The 12,930-nt window shown below is 38.8% G+C and overlaps 1 protein-coding gene across 1 annotated transcript in view; it reads left to right on the top strand.

Annotated features, from left to right (window-relative positions):
• The window catches only part of LOC6044302, a 133,407-nt gene that overhangs the window by 108,898 nt on the left and 11,579 nt on the right, over positions 1–12,930 (top strand). Inside the window, 2 exon segments of the mRNA XM_038263085.1 lie at positions 5,750–6,195; positions 6,262–7,858. Of these exon segments, the coding sequence (XP_038119013.1) occupies positions 5,750–6,195; positions 6,262–7,858 (2,043 nt within the window).

Genomic DNA, 12,930 nt, shown 5'->3' with positions numbered 1-12,930 from the left:
ATTGTCTGGAGCGAATCGGGACACGTGGGGCTAATCCGGATACGTGGGACGAATTGGGTCAGTTATTTTAGCATTATTACTGCACAATATTTGGATATTTTTTATTGGTTTCGGATAGAATAGCCAGAGAACAAAAAAAAGTGAAACATTTTCCAAGTTTAAAGCTTTTAAGTGCTCTAAAAACTGTTGTTCTTATTCAGACATTAGTCCCGATTCGCCCCAGTTGGCGGTACCTCGAAAGTGGATTTGTAATTATAACTTTGATAGTTGAGCAGTTCTCTAGGTTTTCGGTCATTCGTTTTTTTTTTTTTTGTATTTTTTAATCCGACTGAAACTTTTTTGGTGCCTTCGGTGTGCCCAAAGAAGCCATTTTGCATCATTAGTTTGTTCATATAATTTTCCATACAAATTTGGCAGCTGTCCATACAAAAATGATCTATGAAAATTCAAAAATCTGTATCTTTTGAAGGATTTTTTTGATCGATTTGGTGTCTTCGGCAAAGTTGTAGGTATGGATACGGAATACACTGGAAAAAAATGATACACGGTAAAAAAATGGTGATTTTTTATTTAACTATTATCACTAAAACTTGATTTACAAAAAAAACACTATTTTCAATTTTTTTTTATTTTTTGATATGTTTTAGAGGACATAAAATGCCAACTTTTCAGAAATTTCCAGGTTGTGCCAAAAATCATTGGCCGAGTTATGATTTTTTGAATCAATACTGATTTTTTCAAAAAATCGATATTTTGGTCGCAAAAATTTTTCAACTTCATTTATCGATGTAAAATCAAATTTGCAATCAAAAAGTACTTTACTGAAATTTTGATAAAGTGCACCGTTTTCAAGTTAAATCCATATTTAAGTGACTTTTTTGAAAATAGTCAAAGTTTTATTTTTTTTTCAATTAGTGCCCATGTTTGCCCATCTTTGAAAAAAATATTTTTGAAAAGCTGAGAAAATTCTCTATATTTTGCTTTTTTAAACTTTCTTGATACGACCCTTAGTTGCTGAAATATTGCCATGCAAAGGTTTAAAAACATGAAAATTGATGTTTTCCAAGTCTCACCCAAACAACCCACCATTTTCTAACGTCGATATCTCAGCAACAAATGGTCCGATTTACAATGTCAAAATATGAAACATTCGTGAAATTTTCCGATCTTTTCGAAAAAAATATTTTCAAAATTTTCAAATCAAGACTAACATTTCAAAAGGGCCAAACATTCAATATTACGCCCTTTTAAAATGTTAGTCTTGATTTGAAAATTTTGAAAATATTGTTTTCGAAAGGATCAGAAAATTTCTCAAATATTTGATGTTTTAACATTGAAATTGCTGGGATATCGACATTGAAAAATGGTGGGCTGTATGGGTGAGACTTAGAAAACATCAATTTTCCTGTTTTAAAACCTATGCATTGCAATATCTCAGCATCTATAGGTCGTATCAACAAAGTCCGAATAAGCAAAATATAGAGAATTTTCTCAACTTTTCAAAAATATTTTTGTCAAAAGTGGGCAAACATGTGCACTAATTTAGAAAAATGAAAAACAGCGACTATTTTCAAAAAAGTCACCTAAATATGGATTTAACTTGAAAACGGTGCACTTTATCAAAATTTCAGTAAAGTACTTTTTGATTACAAATTTGGTTTTACATCGAAAAATGAAGTTGAAAAAATTTTGCGACCAAAATTTCGATTTTTTGAAAAAATCAATATTGATTAAAAAATTCATAACTCGGTCAATGATTTTTTGCATAACCTGGAAATTTTTGCATGGGTGGGTCTCGTGGCGCAGGGGTAGCGGCTTCGGCTGCCGATCCCGATGATGCTATGAGACGCGGGTTCGATTCCCGCCTTATCCACTGAGCTTCTATCGGATGGTGAAGTAAAAACGTCGGTCCCGGTTTCTCCTGTCTCGTCAGAGGCGCTGGAGCAGAAATCCCACGTTAGAGGAAGGCCATGCCCCAGGGGGCGTAGTGCCAATAGTTTCGTTTCGTAAATTTTTGGAAAGTTGGCATTTTATGTTTTCTAAAACATATAAAAAAAATTGCGTTTTTTGCAAATCAAGTTTTAGTGATAAAAAGTTAAATAAAAAAATCATCAAATTTTTTTTACCGTCTATTATTTTTTTCCAGTGTAGTCCGTATCCATACCTACAACTTTGCCGAAGACACCAAGTCGATCAAAAAGTTCCTTCAAAAGATACAGATTTTTGAATTTTCATAGATCATTTTTGTATGGACAGCCGCCAAATTTGTATGGAAAATTATATGAACAAACTAATGATGCAAAATGGCTTCTTTGGGCATACCGAAGGCACCAAAAAAGTTTCAGTCGGATTAAAAAATACAAAAATTTAAATTGAAGAAAAAAGACCGATTTCGTAGAGAATTGCTCAGTTAAATGTTAGTTTCAGCACCCACAAACAAAGTAAATTGAATAAAAATGACAATTTTGATATGAAATTAACTTTAATTTAATAATGAAAAGAGGGAATGCGTAACGTGATTTTCGAATGATCCCACATTGTTTACATAAAAAAGTAGAAAGTGGTTCAAGCATAAGCGTGACTTTTTACGTGCACTTGAATAATATGTTTTGAAATCTGCTGTGCGCATTTTTTTTTTCAAGTTTTCGGAAGACAAATAACTGCTCCAGAAGTGGGTGAAGTTTTGCGAAGTCGGTTTGGAACAAAAAATGTAAGTACAGTGCACATTTTGAGACAAAGTACACCGTCTGGACAAGTAACGTTTTGTACTAGAAAAGGGAGTCGTGCACACCATTCGGGCGGAATCAACTAATGGAGATGACCTCCTGAAAAAAAAAAATGCTTCTGGAGAACAGTTAAATGGTTCCGCTCTGACAGTTCAAAACGTTTCCGCTTTTGAACCGCTATATTCACTCCCCAGATAATAACACTTCTTGCGATAGAGTCCAGAGAATGTTTTTTATGGTCAAGCGGGAATGTTATTTTTATCTGTCATAAACAATATTCGATCGATAATTCCCGAAGTTAGAAAATTACCAAAATGTTTGTGACAAAAATCTTATTGCACCAGACTGGTAATTTTCAGAACGTTTTTCGAGCAAAAACGTATCTCAACTAGTAACTAACGTGATTTAAAAAAAGAAACGTGATAGTGACAGTTTGTCAAACATGTCCCCTTTCATCATTTCATTTATTCACTTAACCCACTTAAGCTCAATGCCACTCTCACTAACGGTACTTTTACTGTTTTTATCCAGTGAAAACAAACAAAACAAGTTTTCAAATTTCATTAGTTTTATTTAAATACCAAACATTCCACAAACGCCAGAATTCGATGCAGAACTGAGAAACGCCCAGTCGAATGCCACTTCTAGGAAGCTCACCACATTTCACTCAAATTGAAATGGGAAAGTTTGCCTTCTTGAAAAAGCAAAAATACGCACCATTCGTCTGCTCAAGCCTGCAAATGACACAAATATGCTTCCGGTTAACCGCAAAGTTTCATCAAAAACTTGCGGTTGGTGTTTTCCCCCACCCTTCCCTAATCACCAGCAACGACCAAATTGGGGGCAATGGCAAAGTTTTACACTGTCTTTAGAGCTAGATCAGCTTAGCTTGGCAGGAATGAAAAAGGAAAACTTTGGCGGTTTCTCTAAATGCCAAAATGGCACGAAATATGCTAATCAGGAGGAGACAATTTTTCAACCTACATTCTCAATTGATTGTGCGACGCCTCCGCAGGGGTTGAGGTGTTTTTGGACTAGGTCAACGATTTCGACAGTGGTTGACCTCGACTATTTAGATTAACCTGGATTTTGTAGAAGCGGATCCTGCTGATGGAGTGCCTTTGTTTTACATTTATGTTTATTTTCTTAATTTATTTTTCGGTTCAAAGTTAAGAAAATAAACATTATAAATCCTTGATTTTATTACTCATTACTCTAAAAATGCAGATAAATACAGAAACGTGTCAATCTGTGGTTTTTTTCGCAAACATATATTTTGTTTAGATAACGTAATATTTCAAATCGTCACCGTCGTGCTAACTTGTCGTACGTGCATTTTGGGCCAAATCGAGTTAAGAACGCCATTTTGTGCAGCTCACAATGCCTCACCTTTTGACCTTCACAGATCCCCAAAATTCGATTTCATTCCTGAGATATTCAACGAAATCCGAAATAACTCCGTGCATTTTTGTCACTTTACATATGAAAGTATTTTCAATCTTGTCGTGTTATCTTGTCACTCCCTGAAAATTGATGTAAGTGCGACAACTGGCCAAAGGAATTTCAGGTCCGAACGCGTTTGACGCACGTACAAGCTAGACTACCGTAAACATTTGTAATTATGACTCGGGACTCCGGCAACCAACTTCAACCAAACTTCGGGACAATGCACAGAATGGTCAGCCAAACAAAACGTGTTTGTTATTGTTTACATTGCGTGCTTTCGTTTTTGTTTATTCAAGGTCAAACATTATAACGCGTTTTTCTCGGAACGTCGAAATGGCGGGTGCGACAAGAAAGCACGACGACGTCGAAATCATAACAAACATATTCAAAAGTATTTTCAAATGATGATTCGCGGAGAACACGATAAAAATAACATAATTAACACAGAAGAACCACCAACGAAGAAAGGTTCAACGTGAAGACTTCCATCATTGCCATCATTGTTTTTCGTTCAAAGATATAAATTTTGCGTCGCTATCAATATTTTGACAACATTCCTTTTCAAGTTGTTCAGAATAGTGCGCTACACATGCTGATACTTTTTGGTAACGTTTATCCCAGTCCTTGCGAAATTATGGAAATCGACATCAATCAATAATTGCCAGCTACGACGTACTGTACCGCAAATTTTTTTAAATTTTGATGCACAATTGACTTAGATCAAAACTTCCTTGAGTGACTTCAAGAAGGCAACAACCGGCACATGCTGGTTCATTTTGCTACAGAATTATTATAAATTTGGTTCAATACAGAGCTTTTTAGGATGATGATCAATTATCTAAGAAAATGATCAACGGCATCACCTTAAAAAGCTTAGTAGGCATCGAATTATGAGCTTTTCCAAATTTGCTTTTAATTTGTTAACATCTAAAAATTGTTAACTTTCTCTGAAAAAAAAAGAATTTGAATATTTTTTAAGTCTTGTTTTAACCCACATATTAATCCATCCCAATCCCACCCTAAATCCTTCTAATTTCAAGTACCCTTTATTTTCCTTTTTAATTGCAGGTTTAACACTGTTTAGTTTGTTGCACTTTGCCGGCACCCTGATTTTTCGTTTTTTCTTCTCCATCCAATCGATCACGTGACACCCAAGTCGATGCTTGTATCTAGACTGTAGAGTTTGTTTAACCCTTGCACCGATACTGAAAATACTCTGATTATTGTGTTTATTAAGTTTGTGTGATATTTTGTTATCAATTGACGTTTTCTTTTGTATTTCAGGAGAGTACTAAATACACTAGCGTGTTTCGTTTGATTGATATATCTCTAGTCCTTCTAAAAAACCTACATGCTTCTGGTAGCGTTCTCTAAGATTGTACAGAATTGACTGAGTTTGAAATGAGATTATTTTGTTTCTGTAGTACCCGTAGCGCGTTGGCTTGATCTCCTGTGTAATAAAGTTTAAAAAATCTCACCTGTTTTTGTATTTGGATTTTGTGCGAACTCACTGCCCTCCGGGGGAACCCTCCCATCTCTGTACATAACCTCATGCCACGCACCCGCCCATTTTTCAGAGCAACCACCACGGCAAACGGCCGAGCATGCGCGTAGTAGAAAGAACCATGTAAAAACGATCATCACTGGCAACACTGCACGCCACGACCACGTAGTAGATCACTTCCATCACCATCAGAGTGTAAACATTGCCGTGGGTGCCACGGCGACGGTGGCGACGGCGGATGTGAGACGGACACTCACCGCCGGCTCGGTCACGTCCGTCGATCGGATCCGGTCCACGCTGGCCACGGTTGGATCGGGAGATTTACACGATAGCGGCAGTGTGGCCAACCACCTGGCAATCACCGCAACCCGTAGACTGACCAGTGGTGAATTTTCAGACGAATCGTGCTTCACCGACAGTTTGAACACGAAACCATCACCGATGCGGATGGTCCGCGAGCAGCTAACGAATCCGGAGCAGCTGCACGAGTACAAATCTACGGCTGAATCCGTAAAAGAGGTAACCAACGCCAACGTAGAGAACCACCATTGCGACTGTAGTGAGTCCATCCTTCCCTACCGCCAGATCCGCGAGGAGAACGCGTGGCACGTGTACGAATCTGGAGATTGTAAGGTGATCCAGTCGAAGATCGAGTACTACGAAACGTCAATCCATCGGACGCCCCTCACTGAAAATGCGCAAGGATTGTTTGGTCATCTGGCGGATCGAACACCGGAATCTTTGAGATCGGCACTCATGAGAAACAACTTTGACAACATGGAACTGGTTCGTCACGAACCTGGCAGGGTCGATGAAGGCCGACTACATCCGACCTCGTCGGATACACTGGACAGTCGTCACATCCCAGCGATACCTGCGTTACGCACACCAGCATTGAGCGAGGAACCGCCCAAAACGTCGGAAACCTGCAGCAGTTGCTGCTTCTGCAACCCAGAGCTGCACAAACACAACGGAAATCCTCCCGACAGCTGCTTCTACTGCCAAGCCAAAGCACATACCCCCAGCAAACATTTCCCGGCTCCTCCAACACCACCGAACATCCAAATGTCCCCAATTCCACCCTCACCCAAGACACCCATCATGGAACTAACCCCAACTCCAACCCTGCAAGAGATCCCACTCCCTAGCAAGAAGAATCCCGAACCCCAACCTTCCACCCCCAAACCGGACAACCCCTCAGAAACAACCAGCGGCGAGAACATCCCCGGCACCAGCACAACCACCACCACTTCCACCTCAATTAACGGCCTCTACACCGAGACTACGAAAAAGACTGATCACACCCACACCAAGACCAAAACCAAAACCTCCGACACCGTCAGTACAAAGTGTTCCAAAACCAACGAAAAGATCAAACGCTCCTACGTGCCATCGACCGGACCAGACTCGGAACATCCGCTGGAGGAACTCTCCAAAAAGCTGACCCGCAAAAAGTCCGAAACAACAGTCCTGAATCGCCCCAAAAACATCAACAACCTGCACCGACCGCCCACCGTGGTCCACACGGTCCAGAAGGAGGTCAAGAACGAACTCAAAACCCCCATCAAGGTCCTGCCCAAAACGGCCAAAGAGTTCAGCAAGCGCAAGGAACGCGACAAGCAGATCACCCTGAACCTCCCGCTCGACCACGAACCCCCGCCACCCCCCAAACAACCGACGGAAAAGTCCAAGACCACCCTCGGCTTCGAGAACCTCCACCGACCCCCGAAAGACCCCAAAACAAGGTGCGCCTCGTCCCAAAGCTACGACGAAACCACCACCTCCTCAAGCTCAACGGACAACAGCCCCAACTCGAGCCCCTTCAAGAAGTGCACCGCCGCGAACGGTTCCACCCCACTCCAACCGGCCGCCAGTCGCTGGAAGCACAACTCCGAGCGGAACCTGACCCAGCTGACCATGCAGAAGATCACCACGGCCAGCAAGTGGGGCAACAAGTGGCGCAAGGCGGCCCGCCAGCACGAACATTCCCCGGCGCCACCATCAGGCCACCAGCAGCGTGGGGACAGCGGCCTGAGTCCCGTTCGGAGCAACGGGGCAAGTGGGCAGATGGGCGCCGGGACAGGTGCCGCGACGGCGACAACGATGACACAGGCGGCCAGTGTGGCGGCGATCGCGCCGTCCAGCATCGTCGGAGGGATCAGTCAGAGCACGTCGAACCAAGGTAGAGTAGTGTGCGGTGGGAAGAATTACATGAACGAATTTCATGTTTTGCACCTTCATCAAACCAAGCGCTTGAATTGCTTCCAATATAGTGACTAGAAATTTTTAGCCATTCTGATTTCAGACTTGTTTGTCTTCGACGAAAATGTTTGGTTTATGACCTTTAACTACGCAGCCCATGATTGCATAAATGTCCCCATTCGCAATTTGCTCCGGGTTTGTGGAACAAGTATTGCATTTTTTTGTGCTTATGATTTTGAACCAAACTACATCAATAACTGAAAGATAGTAAACTTGCATATTGGACAATTATGTGAACAGGGGCAGTGCATTTCAGATAAAATGTTTGAACCGAACTTGAAAACTTGTTTAAATAAGCAGTTTGACAGTTTGATTTTTCAAAGATCAATCAGTCGAACAATCTACAGGGGTAGCTTTGTTCAATGGTCGATGACAAGCAGACTATGATGACAGGCGGCCAATCAGCCCTCATTTTCAATCGACAATATCTTGGAAACTATTGATACAAATTTCAATGTAGAAAAAGAAAAAAAATATTTTAAGAATTTTCAAATCAAGACTATCACTTTACAATGGCTTAAAACCTTTTATTTTGCCTTTTGGAAATGTTAGTATTTTTGTAATAAGGCTCGTAATATTTTCAATTTGGTCCTAAAATGAAGCTTAGATTGCTGATATTTTTGATTACAGCGATAGAGCTAATTTTTCTGAGTACAATGACCCTTTAAGCGACAACAAAGAGTTTAAAATGGATTTTTAAATCAATTTTGAAAAATTAACCTCGCGGTCCTTCATGGCAGAAAAGCTCCTACTTGACAGCTCGTTCTAAGGGGACCATAGTTGATCCATCAAAACAAATGTTGTCTTGTCAAATTTTTTGCATTAAAATGAAAAAAAGTGATCAGAAATGGTTTTTAATCGTTTTTTTACCGTTGTACATAAAAATTGACATGGGGTTTGGATACCCAATTTTAGTTTTTGTCCCACGGCTCTGGCTAGGTCGAGCCTGATTTGAATTTGAAAATTCGACTCTGACCAAAGTCGAGGGGGAGGGGCAAAATTATAAAAAAAAATAACAAGCAATGCACTGTGAAAGCACAGTGCTCAAGATAGCAAAATTAAGTGGAAAATTGATTTTCCAAAAAATGGTGAAGTTTTGGAGCTTTGGTGTCTTCAGGAGAGTTGTTGCAAATGAAAAGGGGCAACTTTTGGTTTGGTTGTAAATTAGGGTGATTCACGATTAGGGTGAAATCTAACGAATATTTTAGGAGTTTTTTTGTTATTGGGCCAATCCAAAATTTTATCTCGTAATCTTCGCCTTCTACGACCAAATTTATAGAAAGCATCTGAGCAAACCTTCAAAAATCCGTTTTTTTAACGTGGCTATTCAGGGTTGAGTTCTAGAGAAAAAAGATGATGTATGTAAACAATCAAGATGCTACAATAAAACCTCAATAAAACTTGGTGGAGGCTAGTTGGTTTAAAAATGTTACTTGGGGCAGCACTACAAAAGCTGACAAAATCTCAGGGGTGTTTTTCTTTAAACTCGAGAAATCTTCATTTTAAAAAGTCCATTTTTCAAGGGAAAACCATATGGGACCACCCTAACGAAATTCAAAAATTGTCCAAGTATATGTTTTTCCATGTAATTTTGCCCGCTGAATCTGAATCTGCCATGAGAATTGAGCCAAAGTGTCAACAATTTGATTTTTGATCATATGTTGGGTTTCCATGTAATATTGAATGTTTGGCCCTTTTGAAATGTTAGTCTTGACTTTAAAACAATGAAAATAGTGTTTTCAAAAAGATCGAAAAATTTCACGAATGTTTCATATTTTGACATTGAAAATCGGACCATTAGTTGCTGAGATATCGGTATTAAAAAATGGTGGGTTGTTTGGGTTGCCCCGACCCCTCTTCGATTTGCGTGAAACTTTGTCCTAAGGGGTTACTTTTGTCCCTGATCGCAAATCCGAGGTCCGTTTTTTGATATCCCGTGACGGAGGGGCGGTACGACCCCTTTTATTTTTGAGCATGCGAAAAAAGAGGTGTTTTTCAATAACTTGCAGCCTGAAACGGTGATGAGATAGAAATTATGGCCTATCTACAATCACTTAGCTTAGAACATCTAAGTAAAGTAGTTACTTAGGAAAGTACGCAACTTACGGCAGTCATCCACAATCAACTTAGAAATTTTGCTGGGCTGATATACGTTGCTATGCAGTTGTTTGTTTACCTTTGATATTGAAACGTCAACTTACCGTACATTTTGAAATTTTTCAAACCATACGTCAGTTTCTAATTTGATTACTTTTCCATTGTAGAAGCTCGGCTTCATTTCCATTGATTCAAATTCCTAAGCTAAGTGAAATTTTCTAAGCTAAGTGATTGTAGATAGGCCATTAGGTGTCAAAGGGACTTTTATGTAAAATTAGACGCCCGATTTGATGGCATACTCAAAATTTCGAAAAACGTATTTTTCATCGAAAAAAAACACTAAAAAAGTTTGAAAAACGACAATAATTCGATATTTTGAAAAAAAAAATGATTCAAAAATTCAAAACTCGGTCAAAGATTTTTTGCCCGTTCTGAAAATTTCTGAAAAGTTGGCGTCAATCCTAAAACATATCAAAAAAAAGTGTTTTTTTGCAAATCAAGTTTTTGTGACAAAAATCCATACCTACAACTTTGCCGAAGTCACCAAATCGATCAAAAAAATCCTTCAAAAGATACAGATTTTTGAATTTTCATACAACGTTTTTGTATGGACAGCTGCCAAATTTGTATGGACAATTATATGGACAAACTAATGATGCATAATGGCTTCTTTGGGCATACCGAAGGCACCAAAAAAGTTTCAGCCTGATTAAAAAATACAAAAATTAAAATTAAAAAAAAATACAAAATGGCTTCTTTGGGCATACCGAAGGCACCAAAAAAGTTTTAGCCTGATTAAAAAATACAAAAATTAAAATTTAAAAAAAAATACCGATTTCGTAGAGATTTGCTCATCAACCAAAAAATATAAAAATTTAAATTACAAGCCAAGGTTTCAACATTTGGATGAAAAAATGTTTCAAAATGCATTTTACATTGGTTGAATACATGTTTTAAAAGAAGTTCTATTTCACGAAAAAAATCTTTTTGTGTGTTTCAATACATTTTGAAAAGATACATGCTTCAATACATGCTAAATATGTGTATAAACGCAGAATTATGCATTTTTGAATGGTTTTCAGTTAGTTGGTTTTCGGACCGGCTTTGAAGGCGGCAAAAACTTTCAAACATATTTGCAGCGGCCAAAATTCATGAAAATATCGGTTCTTTTGAAGTGTTGCGACAATTTTTGATGTGATGTCCCAAAATGTAAAACTTGTAAACAATGGTCTATCTGATTTAAAATACAAAATACATATTAGCAAATATCGCTGATTTTTAAGGAAATTTTGAAGGGGTGTGGGGTAAAACACAAAAAAATACATTTTAACAAAATGTAATATACTTTTCGTTTGAAAATTTGATTCATTTTATTCAATTAGCAATTCATAAGCCTTTACAGGCAGCTGCTAGCTGAATTCTCTTTTGAGAATAATAAGCTCAAAAATGATTGTTGGACATATTTTTCCATACCGTATTTGATATATTGCAAGCATCACTATTTTTTCAAAAAAAAAAAAAACTTAGGCAAAATATTTTGATCACTTTGCGCTATAGCTTAAAAGATGGCATTTTTGGTCTTTCAAAACATTTCCAAAAAACTTAAAACCAAATATGGTATTTCGGTGTAGTTTATTTTTGTAGTGTTAAGAGTTCAAAATAGTTTTTTTATATAAAAAAAGGTGCAGGTGGTTATGTTCTACATGACCAATATGACAAAGAACTTTGTACAAAACTTCTAAAAAATTATTCTATTACATTTTATTTTTAAATCATTGCCTATTTATTTAATCCTGAATAATTTATTCTAATTAAATGTTTCCAATCTTTGGCACCTCTGTGGAAATAAATTGCCAAAACACGAAAATATTGCCAAAACAAGTATGGTTCGGAAAATGCCTCGGAACCGGCCACTCTAGGTTGTGGTCACCACAATCAAAATGGTTATTTTCATGTCCAGTATCAAAAACCATGAATTTTGATACCCATATTGCCCCAAGTCGGATGGTTCGATTAATGTCCTCCCGGTAGAACCTTCCCTTGGACACTGGCCACTCCGGGTGTGGCCAATCTTGTCAAAATGGCCATTTTCATTACCAGTTTCAAAAACCATGAATTTTGATACCCATATTGCCCTAAGTAGTATGGTTCGATTACTCTCTGGTTCGATTAATGTCCCCACGGTAGAACCTTTCCCAGGGCACTGGCCACTCCGGGTGTGGCCAATCCGGTCGAAATTGCCATTTTAATTACCAGTTTCAAAAACCATGAATGTTGATACCCATATTGCCCCAAGTCGTATGGTTCGGTAAATGTCCCCGGAAGAACCTTCCCCAGGGCCATGGCCACTCGGGTGTGGCCAATGTTCTACCAATGTGGTCCCAACCCCATTGCCCCAAATTATTCTGGTTTTCCGGTGACCTTCCTAACAATCTTCATTAGAACAAAATCCCTCCCAATTTGGTGCACATACTGTGTCGTTCAATGTGTGCGTGTGTGTGTGAGCAATAAAATTACCACCGTGGATCCGTCTTTGACGAAACCTCGTTAGGCACTGAAATTTTCTGAGGCTAAGTGCTAGCTTATATAGTTCGCATGAAATGTGGCAACATGGTGCAAATTTTGCTTCCTCTCCTGCTTTCGCGAAACTCTCACGCGAGAGTTTGGCATCACTGTTGCCACATTTCATGCGAACTATATAAGCTAGCACTTAGCCTCAGAAAATTTCAGTGCCTATCGAAGTTTCGTCAAAGACGGATCGACGGTAGTAATTTTATTGCTCACACACACACGCACACATTGAACGACACAGTATGTGCACCAAATTGGGAGGGATTTTGTTCTAATGAAGATTGTTAGGAAGGTCACCGGAAAACCAGAAAAATTTGGGGCAAT

Source organism: Culex quinquefasciatus, chromosome 3 (genome assembly GCF_015732765.1).
Source record: "Culex quinquefasciatus strain JHB chromosome 3, VPISU_Cqui_1.0_pri_paternal, whole genome shotgun sequence".
NCBI lineage: Eukaryota > Metazoa > Arthropoda > Insecta > Diptera > Culicidae > Culex > Culex quinquefasciatus.
Note: the sequence above shows the minus strand (reverse complement) of the source record. Positions and strands in the feature narration are given on the sequence as shown.